Here is a 17,596-nt window from a genome sequence, read left to right on the forward strand (position 1 = left end):
TCACTCCGTTTCATTGGGGAGCATGGGGAAGCCAGTGCCCCACACCCCACATCACTCGGCATCAGCTGAAGGCAATCCTATGGGGGGAAGCGTGGAGTGTGCGGCTTCCACCCATGGCTTCCAATGGCCACACAGGAAGCCTCCCGTGTTGCTGTGATGGTGGCATGTGCTGGCTCAGCCCTTCTTCATCCACAGAGCCCCGCTTGCAAATATTTGATCAGAGCTGGTGGGCTTTGTGGGTGACCTGAGCTAAACTGGTGCATGCCACCGATTTTAGCCCCATGTGAAGAGGTTGTAAGTCATTTAGGACTTTTTAGCAGGGCCTATGATTATGCATGATCATGTTACTTTTTTCATGGGGTCTGGCATTTTTGTTTCATCTGCTTTACTGGCTGTGTCTCCTCTCTGTTCATTTCACGAAGTTGAGGACTAATTGCAGGTTGTTTGTTGTACTGATTTTTGTTTTGAAAAAGCCTAGTACTAGCTCAGATTGTTTAACTCAGCAGTCATAACAACAAGACTAATTTAATCTTCATAATCTAAAACCTCTTCTATACTGTCATATAATCCAGTTCAAAGAAGATAAACTGGATTTTATATGGCAGTGTAGAAGGGATCTTAGTCTTTCTTTTTGTTGATTAATAAATGGTGGTTCAGAAACTTAGAAAAATAACGGTCAACATTTTTTAAAGAACTGTACAAACACATTTTTAGGATAATTCTTGATTCTTTCATCATTATATATCCAAACTTGCTCACGTTTTGATTATCTAGTTCAGTGCTTCTCAAACTGTGCTCCTCCAAGTGTTTTGTATTTTAGCTCCCAGAAATCCAAGCCAGTTTACCAGTTGTTAGGAATTGTGGGAGTCCAAAACATTGAAGTCTGTAGGAGCAGAGTTTGAGAAACATTGATAACTGGATTAAATTTCAGCAGTTGAAACTATTCAGCATTATCATCTGCCAATTGTCCGAGTTGTTCCTGCAGAATTCTGGGAAATGTAGTTTGGGGTGGAGCCTTTGGAATTCTCAGCTAGAGAGATCCTCAACTTCCCTAGACTATATTTCCCAGAATTCTGCAGGAGCAGATTGGACAAATGGCAGATGATAGCCTTCGTTCTATAATGTTGGTGGGAAAATGTCATGCTCAAATGGAAATTACTCAGGAACTACACAAACCAGGAAGAAGCTATAGGAACTTTTCAGTTTTCAGCTATAGTTTCCTCTGTTGGGGGATTACTGCTAGAACTTTTTCTTTGCTGGGTTTTTTATTATAATCAGGAGATTTTGTTTCAGCAGTCAAATAACAGGGATCAGTCACTGCCCACCCCATAATTATGTAGCCCTGTAAAACTCATATCAAAGTACTGTTAAGACTTTGCTAATGGGACTGGTGGTTCTTAGGTAGCATTAATCAGGACCAAGATCACTGTAAACAGTTTTTGTATAATGTTTTTCAATTGAGCATGCTGTTATTTTTGCACATGAACACGGGGAGTGTGTGTGTGTGTGTGTGTGAGAGAGAGAGAGCGAGGGAGAGAGAGAGAGAGAGAGAGAGAGAGAGAGAGAGAGAGAGAGAGAGAGAGAGAGAGAGATTTGAGGGGGGCAAAGGTCATTTGATTCCGTGGTGCAGTTATATTCTGGACTGAATATATTGTGGACTGAATTGATTGAAGTGGCTTTTTGTAAGGTAAATGTGTTAAACTAGCCCTGTATTGTTTGAGAGTCCTCTTGCTCATTCTCCTGCCTCACACCTTATTCACACAAAACAATTATAGCACTATGATTTCATTTTAATTGACAGGAGTGCATTCTATGGAATCCTGAGGTTTGGAATTTGATAGAACACTAGAGCTCACTGAACTGCAAATCCCAGATTTTCGCGGCAGTTAAAATGGAATCATAGCTCTATAATTGTTCAGTACAAAATAATCCACTGGGTTTTTGCCTCTAAATCCTGCCCTGGTGGTGCTACTGTTTGCCATTTGTCCTAAGGACTGGACCTTTTGCTGCAACTGTCACCTCCAAACTTGTTTGTACCAAGAAACAATGTGATGTAGTGCAGCTGGCAATTGTTTGTTTTGCCAGTCTCTGACAAACTTCCAGGAAAGAAAAAAACAATAACATTTGTGCCAATCATGTACAAATGTAGTGCCAATCTCAGGCACACTGAAAAAACAAACAATTGCCAGCCCTATCCCTCAGATAGTTTGAGAAGCACCCATGCAAGGTACAGAATTTTTGACTAGGGATGCGGGAGATTTGAGTTCCAAACTTTGTTCAGCCAAGATGCTCAAACTAGGTTGTACTCATCTGTTGGCCCAATTTATCTCACAGTAATGTTGTAAGGATAAAACAAGGACTCCTTGGAGGACAGGTGACATAAAACACATGCAAAAAGGTCATGTCTATTCTTGTGTTTCAGTGTATTGATCCCCATTCATCAGAGTTTCCAGTTAATCTCTCCACTAACCTGTTTCTATGATAAAAATGTGAACATGACCACAGTATGTATGGTGATGGTACCTCTAGTTTGCTAGCATTTTGCGGTCCCAGATTGGTGACACTGGGAAAATTCATAATTCATTTTTGTTTTCAGACAAATCAAACTTCTTCAGGTCATTCTTGCACCAAGGCATCCTCATCTTTGCTTTGTGTAAAAGTTATTACCTTTATTTGTGTTTATACTTTACAGGGAACATTGAATACAGCTGCCCAGCTACCAATGAGTGTGAAATCACAAAACGGAGGCGCAAATCCTGTCAGGCATGTCGCTTTATGAAATGCCTCAAAGTGGGAATGCTGAAAGAAGGTAAGGAGAGACAGCGGTGTTCATTCTGTCTGTTCTTCACTTTTTAAAGAAAGGTGGTGGTAAGGAGCCAACAGCCTTTTCCCTCATTAGACCTTGTATGCTTTCATGTGGAGGAGAAAGTGACATAGAATGATTAGAATTTTGGATTGACTGGGGTAATAGGTGGCATTGGTTATAGGTCAATATCCACTTGGTGGAATATGCAAGGATAAGCTCCAGATACAGACTTTTCTTGAGAAATTGTAGAAGACGTTGGTATCTCTTGCCAGGATTGCATTCTTACTTGCGAATGTCTCACTGAACTCAGTGGATCTTATATCTTAATAGACACACATATGATTGCACTGTAATGGTGTTTTTTGTGTAAGTCATCCTGAGAGCATGATAAATAAAAAGAAAATATAAAAACAATAAAAATATCATTATCTGCAATAAATAAAGTGTATAACTGCACAGTGATATAACTGCACAGTGGTGATATAATTGCATATAATATAATTGTCTTTTCCTGTATCATCAAAATGTCACCCCAAAATATTCAAGTTTAATTTGAAAGAGACTAATTTTAGGTGACTTTCCAGGTAGACAAAGGCTAATAGAAACCAAACTGAGTTGCTTGACTTTGTTTTTGGTTGAACTTTTCTCTGCAAAGACCTATCTTCAAGTGGTAGGGGATTTAATCCTCAACTGCTTTAACATCTATTCCGATGAAGAGCTCTGGTGTACTTGAAATCTTATGCAGTATTATATGACAGGTTTATTGTCCTGGTTAAAAATATTGCAGTGCTGTAGATTTTGGAGCATCTCTTATGGCCCAATGTAACTATCTGTGCCTTAACTCCCCCCATCCAAATAAAAAGTGCTATAACTATCAGCAGAAGAATTTCACCTTCTCCTCTGTATGCATTTCTGCACACAGAAAAACATGCTACATTTTTTATTTTCACATATATAAAAGCAGAGCCACAAACTGAACAATAGCATCCTTGAAGAATGTAATGCTGTCTTAGTCTTGGCCTGACTGGAAAGAAAATGTGAAGACAGTTCACTTGAAGATGAGAGAGACATCTTTGACTGGAGAGAGGCCTTTGTCCCAGTGCAAGAGGTCTCCTTTGCCCTGCAGTGCTTCGCCTGTCCATCTCACTCGGCCTATTGATTTGCTCAGTGTTGTCTGAATAGTGCTTGGCTCATCCCCTGTGCTCCTTTTCCTTCCATCCCGTCCCCTCCCCTCATCCATTCAAGGTGTGCCATTGGGAATTCAATGGCAATTAAACACATTCTTATGGATTGGCTTCAAAGCCTAGTTTCCTTGGGGAAGGGAAGGAGGGAGGCTGGGCGGAAAAGGTAGCACTTGGAAGAACTCTGCATCCATGTATAGGGAAGAGCACAGCTGCCTCAACCTGAGCCACTGAAAAGCTCCCAGCTGTAGAAAGCTCCAGCCCAGGGCATTGCATGCAAAGTAGGCAGACTGCTCTTGTGGGAGCCAGAAATGAATTGGAAGCAAAAGCGTTTCCTCTGAGGTGTTGCAAGAGTGATAAACACTAGGTTGGTTAATAATGTAGATTGAAAGCCTTGTCTTGTCCTTTGGCTGACAGATCCTATCTGAGGTTAAACCTCTCTCTCTCTCTCTCTCTCTCTCTCTCTCTCTCTCTCTCTCTTCTCTTTCTCTGCCACAGTTCTTTTGACATTGGTGAGGTCAGCTCTGTGACCTTCCATGACCTTGCATTTAGATGAAGATGGTCATAGATTCAGGGAGAGAAAGAAAGAAAGATAAGCCTGCTTTGAAACTAGAGAAACACCCAATTGAAATATTGTCATGTGGAAATAAGTGGGGGTGAGCAGAAAGGATGAATGGTTTCCTATTCCCTTGGGTTATTTTATATGACTTACTCTAATTTGCTAGGTTTCCTTTACAATACCAAGCCACATCTCTTCCAGCATATTTTAACCAAAAGGCCACTTAGGACCCAGTTCTTCATCCTTGAAGGCAGTGGCCATTTTTCTGTTGGGATTCAGTCTTGAACTCTAAATATCTAAGCATAGATGGCTATAATTTCACAAGGCAGTGGCATTTGATCTATGCCTGTAACACATGATAATTGCCTGATTCTGCATATGCCAGTTCCCAGAACATCTGGTTACTGCTGTATGTTTAGATGAGAGTTTGGCTGCATGCACTCCCTCCCAAGAGCTGTTTTTGAGGCCCTCATGGCTTTACCACAGTGGTTCTCAACCTGTGGGTTCTCAGATGTTTTGGCCTTCAACTCCCAGAAATCCCAACAGGATCAATATCTTTTGCAATTTTTCTCAAAAACTAGAGTGCCATCCAAAGTCTCTTGGGGAGCTAATGCAACCTCCTGGCCTCCCACAGTTGCCCATTTCTGGTTTAGATACAGAATGACCTGCCATCATTCCCAAGACAGTGGCCTGCATCCTGGATGATAGACTCAATGATTCAATTGTTGAATGGTGAGCCAACATTTATATAAATACCATTAACACATTTGCTCAATTGGACCAACTGTTGGAATCACACTTTTTCTCTATGGTTCTAGATGTTAAATGGACACTATAATTAGTGAAACTATAGTCAGGACTGGCTGTGCATGCCTGCCTGGCTTGAAACCCCTATTCGGTTTGGCTCCACAGTTCATTGGGCATTTATCATTCACTTTGCTTTTTACCCTCCAAACCCTTACTGGTCCGTCTGGTCAGTAGAATTAATGCAGTTTGACACCAGTTTAACTACCATAGCTCAAAGCTATAGAATTATGTAGTGCTGTGGTGTTACAAGGCCTTTAGCCTTCTCTGCTAATGCTTTACCAAACTACAAATCCAAGAAATCTGTGGCATTTAGCCATGGCAATTATACTTGAAGAAGAGGCCAAACTGCTACTTTTGGCAACAATTATGAATGTGTTTTTATCCGTATGTTTTTGTCCTGTGAGAACCTACATACAAATCTATTTTGCTGTGATAATGGCTATAACATTTATTATTAGTATTATGACGAAACAACTATGGTAAATTAATAACAATGTGAAATCAATCAATAAACAGCACAAAAATAAAATCTAGCAAAGGATAGAAAAATGGTATTTGGTCTCCAAAAAAGTCAGCCGTTTGCTGGGAAGAACAAATCCATAATTGTTTGACATTCTGCAGGGAAATGCAGAATTAGCTGGGGATTTTAACTTATAAAGGATTCACTGGCTTTTCCCTACCTTTGGTTCCTGTGATTCTATTAAGTTGTTCATTCCATTTCCCAGTCAATGGAGGATTGTTCCCAGTAGCATATTTTCTAGGAATGTATCTAGGCCAATCTTAGAAGTTTCATGTGGAAATGTTTCCCTTGAGGAACACCTCACTTTAGAAATAAATTTCGATACTTAGGATTATATTCAAATTTTGAACTTTTTAGACTTCCCTGCTATCACATTGCCTTGTATAATCCCATTCCCTCACATCACATTAAATAATATTTGTCTTCTTGTTTTGAAAGTCCAAAATCAGAAGGATACTCGACATTAGAGTTCTTACAGTTATGATTTCCTCTTCTGGATTTTTATTTTCTCATGTTTGTCTTGATTCTCTCTTGTGAGCTGTGATGGTGATGATGATGATGATAGAATAATGATAGCACCATCGCTGTACACCACGGTGCTTTACTTTTAAAAAATGTCATGAACCAACTATTCTGTGTTAGACGAGTAATAACTGGTCCAGCATCTTGTTCCCTCTAGTGGAACGAGGGTTGCCTAAGAGAAGCCCATAAGGGCAGCAATATCCCCCTCTCCTTATGATCCTTAGAAATTGGTATATAGAAGCATCCAGTCTCTGATACTGAAGACAATATAATAATCATCCTGTCTAATAGACATCTTTAATCCTGGTTGGATGGCTATCTGTCATACGTGCCTTCATTGTGTATTACTGTCTGGTAGAATGGGACTGGGTGATTGCTGTGATCTCTTCCAACTCTATGTTCAAGAGTAGAACTCACTGCCCCATGGTGTAGTGGGGGCTCATTCTTTGGAAGCTTTTAAATAGAGGCTGGATGGTCATCTGTTGCAGGTGCTTCGATTGTTCTTTTCCTGCATGGCAGGGGATGGGACTTCCATGGAAGAGGCCATTCTCTTGGAAATAGAGTTAAAAGAGACCATATGGTCTGTTCCACCTCTATGATTCTGTGATTCTACAACAGTTGTCGTCCTTGGGAAATGGGAACAGTTGGAGCTGATTCTTCAGGTGAAGGGGAAAAGGGCTCCAAAGCGATACTTTACAACTTTGAAAGACTATCCCTGGGATGTACACATTACTGGGGGTTTGTTATGGCAATGCAGAAAAGTGAACGAGAAACAGAGGCAGGAAGGGAGCAAAGCGAACAATCAATAGGTTTCTCAGATATCCTGGCCACTTTGCTTAAGAGAGCCTAATCAATGCAGTGCAACTAAGGGAATGTACGTGCCCTGGGCCATCTCAGTTTCTTCCATCATGACACTGCAGACTAGAAACTCACTGAGATCCCTTCAACATGTGGATAAAACACAGGGTGGAAATCTACCGATGTAAAACTTGAAATGAAAAGCCAAGGGCACAAGTATTTATTCACCTCTTCACTTTATTACCTCCATTATCATCCTCTCACCCCGCCCCCCCCCCCCCCGCAACCCAAAGGCTTGTCAATCATATTCATCTGGTTTCTTGGCTGACTGGCTGTCCCAGAGGAGAAGCCAGAAGTGAGTGGATTTAGAGCAGGAAGGTTCAGCTTGCATGTGGAGTCAATGCTTCTGTTTGTGTTGGGCATCTTAAGTTACATCGTGCTAATTCTGCACTAGATGTCATCATACAGTGATGGTGCTGAAACCAGAACAAAGGATGCCCAGGCTAATCTTTGTGGCAGAAAGATATTTTTGTCCAGAATGGATTTGGTATCAAGGAGATTTTGAAAAATAAAAAAAACCTTAATCAGCGAGTTCTTTGCAGATGCTGCTCGGTATACAATAGGATTGATATTGTTATCACTATTTTGACAATGAAGATCTATAAACCAGAGGATTGGTGACTAAGTTTTACAACTAGGGCCAAGTACAAAAGACAGAAGACTTAGAATTGAACAGATTTTCTGTGATCACCTTCTGAGGTGAACGATTTGTATTCCTTTTATAGAAAAGTGGACTACTGTCTATGCAAAATTTTATTCATCTCAGCAGTTTAAAATAGGTAGAAAAATAGATTTCATTGTTGCTATTGTTAAACTGTTGGTAATCAGTTGCTGCTGATCTCATTCAGGAGTCTACCAAAATAATTTCCGCCCATAGTTATCATGAAATGATCTTCACATTGAGCAATACCATGCAAATGCTGTCTTTTTGACTGCAAGTGGTGGGTTATATTTTTGAATATTCCCCATTTAAAAGCAATCCTTCATTGATATAGAAAACAAAGGCATCAGACTTGGCTACAGTCTTCCTTCCTTCCTTCCTTCCTTCCTTCCTTCCTTCCTTCCTTCCTTCCTTCCTTCCTTCCTTCCTTCCTTCCTTCCTTTCCTCCTCCTCCTCCTCCTCCTTCTAAACCTGACATACAGAGAGGGGGGGGGGTCTGTTTTGGGAATGTCTGGAGTGGACTTAGTCCTGTAATATTATTTTGCTGATGTATAATTATTTTATCAGAATTCTAAAATACTTAATTTAACCAGGAGAAAAATGTTGCTTAATTATATTTGTTGAAGGCAACTTGAGCTTCAAGTGTGCAAACGTAGGAATTTGGGCATGTCAGAAGACATAAAGGTCTTCTTCTCTAATACCACCAGTATTTTATCTGTTCAGAAAAAATGGTAGAAGATAGGCTAACTACAATAAGAGATCACGTTCCAGATAGAAAATCTTTGGATAAAGCTGATTCAGTCCAGTTTATGCATTTTTGATCGAATGCTGAAGGTATTCTCTTGTGACCTTACGGAACTGTGGTACAGAAAAATGCTGTTTAGTCCATTTTCTCTGTATTTAGCAGTGAGAATGAAAGTTTCTGCAAAGCTTTTTTTCAGTAGCTCAAGTACTCGGAACAGTTAGCAGTACTGAGTGGAGTGAGGTCATATCATGCTTAACACAAGTTGTGCATGTTTAACATATGCAATGGAATCACAGCATTCCTCTGACCTTCCCTTTGGGGAAGGGAGACTGTTTGCAAGTTTTCTGATGGAAAGCTACTGAAAAAGAAGCAGGAAAAACAGAAATAGAATGCCAGAAATGCCAGACCTGTGGCAAGAAAAATCCCTGGGCAGTTTTCCTCACTATTTTGAATGAGCTTGTTGACAACTTTGTAAACAAAAGGGATCCAAACGCTTTTATATATCATACACAATTCAGTCTCTTCCTTTGAGCCTCCAGATATCCTGGACTTCCAGGTGAAGGCATCCCAGCCACTAAGACCATTGACCAAGGATGCAGGGGATCAAAGCCCAAAACTTCTGGAGTACCAAAAACAAAGACTTCTGCCAAAGACCAGTCTTCCCTATCCTGGTGTCTTTCAGATTAAAATTCCCATGGGAGTTCTAGTCTAGAGCATCTGGAGGGTAGCAGATTGGGGGAAAGTAGATATAGACTGCAGGTGCATGTTTCTTTTACTCCTCTTTCCTGCCATAATGATTTTTGCTGCTGTTGTTGTTCCAGAATATGGATAGTGAGCTGCTGGTTGTGACTGTGCTCCCTTAGTTTCTTTCCAACTTTTTTTAAAGCTTTCCTTAGATTCTTGTTCATCTTCCTAGCATGGTCTTCTCATACCTAGTGGGAAGTTTTTGCCTCTCAGACAAAAGAACCAAGGGGATGTCAGGCTAATATCCTGTGTGAGAGAGTTCCCAAGCCTAGAAATAGTAATCTTACCTCCCAGCATGTCACTGAGTAGTTCAGGTTTGGTATCTTTCCATGAGAGGTTACTAGAGGACCATCAAGGGAGTGAAGGTACCATCACCAGGGGCTTTGAGGAAAAAGGCAGCCTTTGTTTTCTTTGCTGCCTCTGGCTCAACTCCTGGAAATCACTCCTTGCAGAACTGAGGCCCTGACCCTGTGACTCTGCAAAGCAAGGCCTAGCAAGAACACCTGCTTGCCTCCAAAGGCCAGGGCATAAAAGGATCATGCCTGTGGGGGCTTCAGCCATAGAGGTCTCCGCCATCTTGCTGCTCAGCTACATCACCATTCCTGCTGCTGATGCTGGTTCACTTGTGCTGTCATTCAGGACAAATCCTTCCCTCTTTTAGCAAAATCCTCATGATAGCTGAGATTTGGTTACACATTTTAATTGGTTTTAATTGTGATTTACATGTTACTGAGTTTTATGTTTATTGTATAAGACTGGCACTGGATTTTTGCCAAAACTTATAAGTTGCTCTGAGTTCCCTGTGGAGTGTGAAGAGTGGGGTAGAAATAAAATAAGTAAATAAATAAATACTATAAAAATAGGACGTCTAGGATAGAAAATCATGTATGAATCACAAGGAATGAAGTTTGCATTTGAATGGCATGATGAGCAGAGATATAGCTGCCAAGCCCGCAAATTACTGAGCCAGACGAGTGATCCATTTAGCACTTCCAAGGTGTTTCTGAACCAAATCCGGCAATTGAATCTGGGATCTTCCATGTGCAGAATTCCATGACTGAACTGTACATTGGCTTGAACAGGAGAGGAGTTGTAGTTCAATGCCTATGGAAGAAAATGTGTTGAGGAAAGTTGTCTTAGCTACACTGCAATGGCAGCAACCATGATGTTAGTGTTTGAGATGTTGAAGTTACAGTTCCTTCAGAGAAACGTAAAGGTCCTCTTTTTGGGCCATTCTCACATGCAGCTTGAGAAGGAAATGATTCTATTTAGGAATTGGTGAGAACTTTAACACAATTTATTTGTCATCAGATTTCATGAAAATTCACACGTTTCTTCATATTCAGGGTGAAAATCAGCAGTTTCCGTTAAGAATGTGAGATAAAGCAAAACTGACATTTGTCTGTCAAGATGGGAATCATGCAGCTATAGGATATCCCTGAACTGCTATTCCTAGTATTTCTTATTGCTATGCTGGATCAGGCTACTGGGAGTTGTAGTTGAACAATATGAAGGGCTGTGCAATTCTCACGCCTGGCCAATGCCCAGAATTTTGGAGTCTTAACTTTTAAAATCCTGGCTTTGAATTTCTATATGTTCAAATACCATTTCAGTTCATTTTTGAACAATTTATTAAAACCTTCAAAATTCAAATGCAGGAAAAAGTAAATCTCATAGATTTCTTACCTGATAGTCATTCTGTCCTCCTCCAGATCTTTAATAGTATTATGTTATGATCATTTTCGTCCTTTTTGGGCTGTTCTGAATTCAACACTTGCACACTAGACAGACTTTTACTTGGCAGTACTTTAGCATTAACTTCATCTTCATGCCAGGAACAGTTTCAATGGCTGCTTCTCTGATAGTCATGCAGTTGCTAGAAATAGGAAGAGGACAAATGCCAGAAAATGGTGTTAGTCCTTTCTCTTACATTGCAGTTAAACAAGAGACTGCAGAGTCATCCCAACCCTATTGTTTATTTACACCTATAATCCAATGTGGCTCAAAGTATTAAAGAATTGTTTCAGTCATTAACATTACCCTCTTTATTCTCCCATGAACTCTCTTTCAGTCGAATGCAGCCATCCTAGACGTCCTCCTGCATCTCAAATGCCACTCTCCTTACAACCTGGTTCCCTCCCCCTCCACACTGGTTTCCATTCCATGCGTTTTCTAAAAGATATTTGATTTCAGTGAAAGCTCTGCTGACATCTCTGCAATATGCTTGCACTTTCTCTTTGTGCTTCCTGGGAAGGATGAGGACTCCTCCGGGGATTCTGGGTAATTGGGTTAGTGGCCAGCTCATGTCAGGAAATTAAAAGGCAGCCCTGATCAGGTTGCTGCTGCATGGGGTTTAATGGCTTTGTGTTTATATACTATTCTGCTTCTAGCCTGAGCCAATAATACCACTTTCTTACACAGTGCAATTGAAGTAAACAGGTCAGTTAAAAAAAATGCACATCTCCTTTAAAACCAGTGAGGTGTGCATGTGATATTATCAGACCAAATTTTAATATATTATCAGACCAAATTTTACCACATGGGGAATGCATTGTCAATACCTATGGTGGGTAATCTGAGATTTACTTAATTGTATCCTCTGACACAACAGTCTAAGGGCATTTTCAAACAATGGTATGGCTATTTCAGCCTAATTTGTATCCACAGTGTTCTTTCTATCTTTGTGCCTTTACATTAAAAATTAAGTACTGCTTCTGAAAAAGTGAAATTTCTGGAAATATCTAAATAGGCACTTTCCTGGACACAACAATACATACATTACATGAATTTGAGCAGCAAAGCGTGTTGCATAATAAAAAATTGCTTTAAAAACATACATTGGGGCATATGTACAAAATGTATATCTAATTTTTCACATGGAGATTTCAAAAATTGTACAGAATCAGGCTGAAGCATGCTAAAGGCTGGGGAAATGATGAATAGTCAGAAACTAGAATTGATAGATTTGTTCATGGAATGATGAAGCAGATTATAGGCAGCACATTTTCACTATCATTTCTTTCTCTTGTGTACATTTAGAAAGAACAACAAAATATGAAAACAAGGGAAAGCTAGACATTTTTCAGAAATCGGCATGTCTAAGCAACAGAAACCAAACGTAGGATTGTCTACATGGGTGAAAAACCCCATACTAACTGTGAATGTACTGCTGGCAGTCTTCGCAATGTACAGCAACATCCAATGAGTATCCTAAGTTTTTTGGCTTCAAACTGACTTTGCCCTACTTTGGGCAAAGTTGAGGGATATTCTAGAGTTTGCTTGAAACTCCAGAGTATTCCATGGCTTCAGGGCAGTTTGGACAACTGTATCAGGTTTGATTCACCCCAATCATTTGTCCTGATGGACACTGCCATCATCACCCTTTCCCTGTGCTGATCAGCCCAGGGAATGGGAATGCCTCGTGTCCATGTGGCTGCCACCCACCCAACCAACCATTGAACTCCGGCCAAGTGTCTGGCAGCCATGGTCACATCTGTGATATTAGAATGGGCACCAGTTTGACCAGCAAGAAGATGGAAAGACCAATCTCCCTTCTTGCTAGTGCTGGTGCCCTACTCTAACATCAGTAGATGCAACTATGATGGTTGCAACTATCAATGGCACTTTCTGGTTAGCTGGGAGCAGTGGTGGCAGTAACATGGAGGAGGTGACAGCCCAGTCGAGCCAATGTAATTACAGTCCATGTGGATAACAGGCCATATTCAGCAAAGACATGCTGGAGCTGGGGTTGCTCTAGGCCAGATTTAAACTTGGCTAACCTGCCTTTAGAATTCATACTGGAAAGTATGCCCTTGCCATAAACAAAAAAGGACAACCTTTTTAAAAATCACAGAGATGTGAATAGGTGATACAGGATACAATAAGGTATAAACAGTAATGGTATTCTGCCAGCCAGAGAGGGGTGGAAATAAGATGAGAAGTCTTTAAATAGATCATGCAAGAAAAGTCTTTAGTACATATATACACAACATACAGTGTACTCACAATACAAGATGCCGGTTATACAGTGCCCCAGAATTATAGGTCAAAAGCCTTACTATAGGGACTCAGCCTAGAAGGATGCATGTCCTGCAAATTCAGTATGACAGCTAATATCGGGTTTTGGCTGCATCTCCCATTGTCGTGGGTTTTGCTTCACAGGGCTTTTAAATGTATTTTTAGTCTCCAGAAAAGAAAAAAGAAGAAGCTAAACTCGATTGCCTGTGCTGTCTCTTTTGCACACTCGGCTATTTTTACTTCCGACAGACTGGGCCAGCATCCAGGATTTTAAAAAGAGAGAAAATTGTAGAATTATTGGACTTCCATTAAAGGGGGAGAAATCCCTCCCCAAACCCGATGTTATCAAAACAGGGAGGGGACATCTTATTTCAGACTTGTTGGACAGATGTCTTTTGGCAGGACCACACTGGAGAGATGCAGAGAGCTTTAATAGATCAGCAGAACACCTCTTCTGTACTGCAGAGGATTGGTACAGGCACCAATCTGTTTGAAGGACTTCTGGAACATGAGTGTCACCAACTGGATGGTTAGAAAATTGTCAGTCTTATTCAGGGCAAGTATTGGCAATTTGTGTGTGTGTCAAGAGCGACTTGAGAAACTGCAAACCGTTTCTGGTGTAAGGGAATTGGCTGTCTGCAAGAACGTTGCCCAGGGGATGCCCGGATGTTTGATGTGTTACCATCCTGTGGGAGGCTTCTCTCATGTCCCCACATGGAAAGCTAGAGCTGAAAGACAGGAGCTCACCCCACTCCCTGGATTCAAGCTGCCGACCTTTTAGTCATCAATCCTGCTGGCACAAGGTGTAACCCATTGAACCATCGGAGGCTCCAGGTATAGACAATGAAGAAAACTGATAGGAAGAAAATCAACTCATCTGAAATGTGGTTCTGGAGAAGAGTTTTATGGATACTGCCGTCTACTAAACAAATGGAATTCATCGCTACTAGTAATGATTCCCCAAACTGGGCTGCTTTAAAAAGGCAATCAGATGAATTCATAGAAGATAAGGCTCTCAGTCACTACTCATTAAGTTGGAGACAGAATATTCTCAATACCATTTGATGGGGGACATTGGGAGTGGGGGCTGCTATTGTATGAAGGCACATCTTGTGTGCATCCTGTACATATGTCTGTCTGTGATGGGAACACAAATCCAAAACAGTTAGGCTTTCTGATCCAGAAGGGTACAAACCATGATAGACCAGTCCCAACCCTATCTGCTTAGATTTCCTGTTTGCATAATAATCAAAGTGCTGGTTCACAAGAAATGTCCTAAGCAATAGCACCTTCCTGTGAAAAAATATGACAGGGAATGTTGGTCAAGGTTTCTTGTTCAATAAGGCATATTCTTTTAACCATTTACAACTTGGCCATTTCATTGCCAGTGATCACCACTGATATTATATATCTAGAAGTAGTTACTCCAACTTCTGTTCATTGACCAGAAGCTCATCAGAGACAATAGAGAAAAGAACAAGTCTAGTAGAAGTTGGTATGTTTGGGAGAGGCTGTCTGCCTGCACAGCCTCAAAGATTTAAGAAACAGTGTGGCCACTTTCAGGACCATAGCCGGGGGAGCGGGGGGGGGGGGGGGTTAGAGGGTTCAATCCTCCCCGAAAGGGTTCAACCCCCCCCCCCAAACTGGTTTACTCATGGATTTTAACCAGTTAATCAATTTATGAGTAGACCAGGTTTTTTAAACCTGACACATTTCAGAAGGGTTGAACTTTTAACCCCCCCCCCCCCCCCCCGCTACGTCCCTGGCCACTTTCTCTTGAGCTTCCCTTTGGGAGGACTTGAAGGGAGCCATTTCTATTAACCTCTTTCCCCCTGTGATGATCCATGTTACTTTCCTAATATTAACTTTTAATTTTCTTTTACTGGGGTAACTTTGGTTTTCTTGACAAGATTTTTTTTGAAAGGGGTTACTAAAATAATGAGCTTCTTGTAAAAGTCCTCTAAAATGCCCATAAAAGTAACTTTTGAAAATAGTCACTACTTCAAATCCTTTTTCTTTCACTTCTTATGCTGCTTTCAGAATGTCTCTTTGCTACTCCCTTGTTACCACCACCACCCTCTAAGTATGAGGCCACAGGCAACAATGCTACTTGCAGTTCCTTACTTCTAGATTCTCCCCATTTCCATCCATTTGTACAATATGGTAAGATGTTTTGGGCATGGATTTTGCTTCAATGTATCTCTTAAGCCCATTGGTTTAATGTGCAAATTAGCGAATCCCTTCAGTGCTGCCGCAGCGCCTTAAGATTTATCTATGTAGCGACTGCACAGCAGGATAAGATGTTCATCCTATGGGTTAGCTTTCACACCCTTTCTTTAATGCTGGCATTGAGACGGCTGTGTTGAGATGAAACAACAATGGTGACCTTAATTAAAGTGCTTGCTTCAAGGAGTGTCAAACAGGATGCACGGACAGGAGGGGAGAAGAGTCTTGTTGGAAATTAACGAGCTAAAGACCTTGGATGAACAGACGTAAGCACTCAGAAAGGAACAGAGGGATGGAGGGAAAATCTCCTTGTGTGTCTCTTTTCTCTCCCTTATCTCTTTTAATGCACTTAAGTCCTTTTGTGGCTCTCTAATCTGATTGAGAACGTCTAATGCTTCTGCAACCTGTAAAGCCACCTTCCCAGGCATGTACTAAGGACATCACACTTACATATGCGTGAATCTCCTTGGTGGTGGCGGCAGTAGTAGCAGAATAGATGATGATGATGGTGATGCACTCCCGCTTTTCACACATCAGAGTGCTCTGTATCTGTACTGTTTGGGATTTGTGACTAGTTAGCTAGTTTGATTTGTTGACCTGTGAAAGGTGTCACTTGTTAAGCAATAGTAACATTTAACTGTAGCCATATCAGAAGTTCTATGGCCATCTATAAAATAAATGTAGATACTGAAGTAAGAATGTGCTTCCTGACCACAATACCAGAATGCCTTCTGCTCACGTCTCTTACACTATGGCTACTTCTAGCATACCTAATTCAGGATGCCTTCTGCCCATGCTCTCAATACCTGGAATGGCACCTTAGGCCTTCTGTGCACTAATGCTAAACATGTGGCTTCTTAAGGCACACTCAAGAGTGTGAGGGCCCTGCAGAAGAAATGAGCACATAAAGATGTCTAGAGGTCCCATGGAGAAATGCATTTCTCATTCTTGTTTCTATTCAGGGAAGGCCCGACATCTAGTGGTTTACAGTGCTACCAAAGCTACTAATTGATTTTAATAAACTAAAATCAATTAATAAATTTAAGAAACAAAACAACTCTAAGATTCACAGTCTTTGATTTCCCTTAGTATCCATGTTTATTTCACAATCTTGAAGGTAGACTGGACACACATACTACCCAACTACAGTGTTATGGATGGACTTGTAGAAACTGGATCATTATCTATTTGTGTTGGGGTCAACACACTGCCTATGGTGAAGAACACAATAAAACATGTATGGAAGCTGCCACAACTACAGTAGAGTCTCGCTTATCCGAGCCTCGCTTATCCAAGCCTCTGGATTATCCAAGCCATTTTTGTAGTCAATGTTTTCAATATATTGTGATATTTTGGTGCTAAATTCGTAAATACAGTAATTACAACATAACATTAGTGCGTATTGAACTACTTTTTCTGTCAATTTTGTTGTATAACATGATTTTTTGGTGCTTAATTTGTAAAATCATAACCTAATTTGATGTTTAATAGGCTTTTCCTTAATCCCTCCTTATTATCCAAGATATTCGCTTATCCAAGCTTCTGCTGGCCCGTTTAACTTGGATAAGTGAGACTCTACTGTATTAGGCAAATCTTCAGTGCTAGCAAAGGGGTCATCTCTGCAACACTTGAAGGGGCATTAGAATAATTTAGGGAATTGGGGCAAGTTTCATTATACAAAACAGTCACATCATTTGACCTTTCAACATCCCTTCCTGCTTCCAGCATCTGCTGCTTGAGAATTGTAGTTTGGGGAGATACTAGAGCTTTTTGGTTGGTCATATTTATTTTGCTTGCCATAAATTTTATCAAACAGCTGGTACAGCAACATAAATACCTAGATGGCTTTAGAGACTAAGGAGGGGATTAAGGGGGAGAGAAATGTACAAAATTATCTGTTTTTTCTTTCTTTTTATAGTTGGAGAGAGGATTTGAAGCATAAATTATATA

At 40.7% G+C, this 17,596-nt stretch overlaps 1 protein-coding gene and 1 long non-coding RNA gene across 6 annotated transcripts in view; one reads left to right on the forward strand and one right to left on the reverse strand.

Annotated features, from left to right (window-relative positions):
• The window catches only part of esrrb (estrogen related receptor beta), a 196,990-nt gene that overhangs the window by 152,671 nt on the left and 26,723 nt on the right, over positions 1–17,596 (forward strand). For all 5 annotated transcript variants that reach the window (XM_008121419.2, XM_008121249.3, XM_062968333.1 and 2 more), the window contains one exon: positions 2,693–2,809. In XM_008121419.2, coding sequence (XP_008119626.1) covers positions 2,693–2,809 — 117 coding nt within the window. The remainder of the gene's footprint in view (positions 1–2,692; positions 2,810–17,596) is intronic.
• On the reverse strand, positions 8,462–11,633 carry LOC134295522 (uncharacterized). The gene is made up of 3 exons (XR_010002128.1): positions 11,444–11,633; positions 11,090–11,279; positions 8,462–10,507 (listed from the first exon to the last, which is right to left on the reverse strand). It is a non-coding gene; the product is annotated as an uncharacterized LOC134295522 (long non-coding RNA).

The sequence above is a fragment of the Anolis carolinensis genome, chromosome 1, assembly GCF_035594765.1.
Source record: "Anolis carolinensis isolate JA03-04 chromosome 1, rAnoCar3.1.pri, whole genome shotgun sequence".
Taxonomy (NCBI): Eukaryota; Metazoa; Chordata; class Lepidosauria; order Squamata; family Dactyloidae; genus Anolis; species Anolis carolinensis.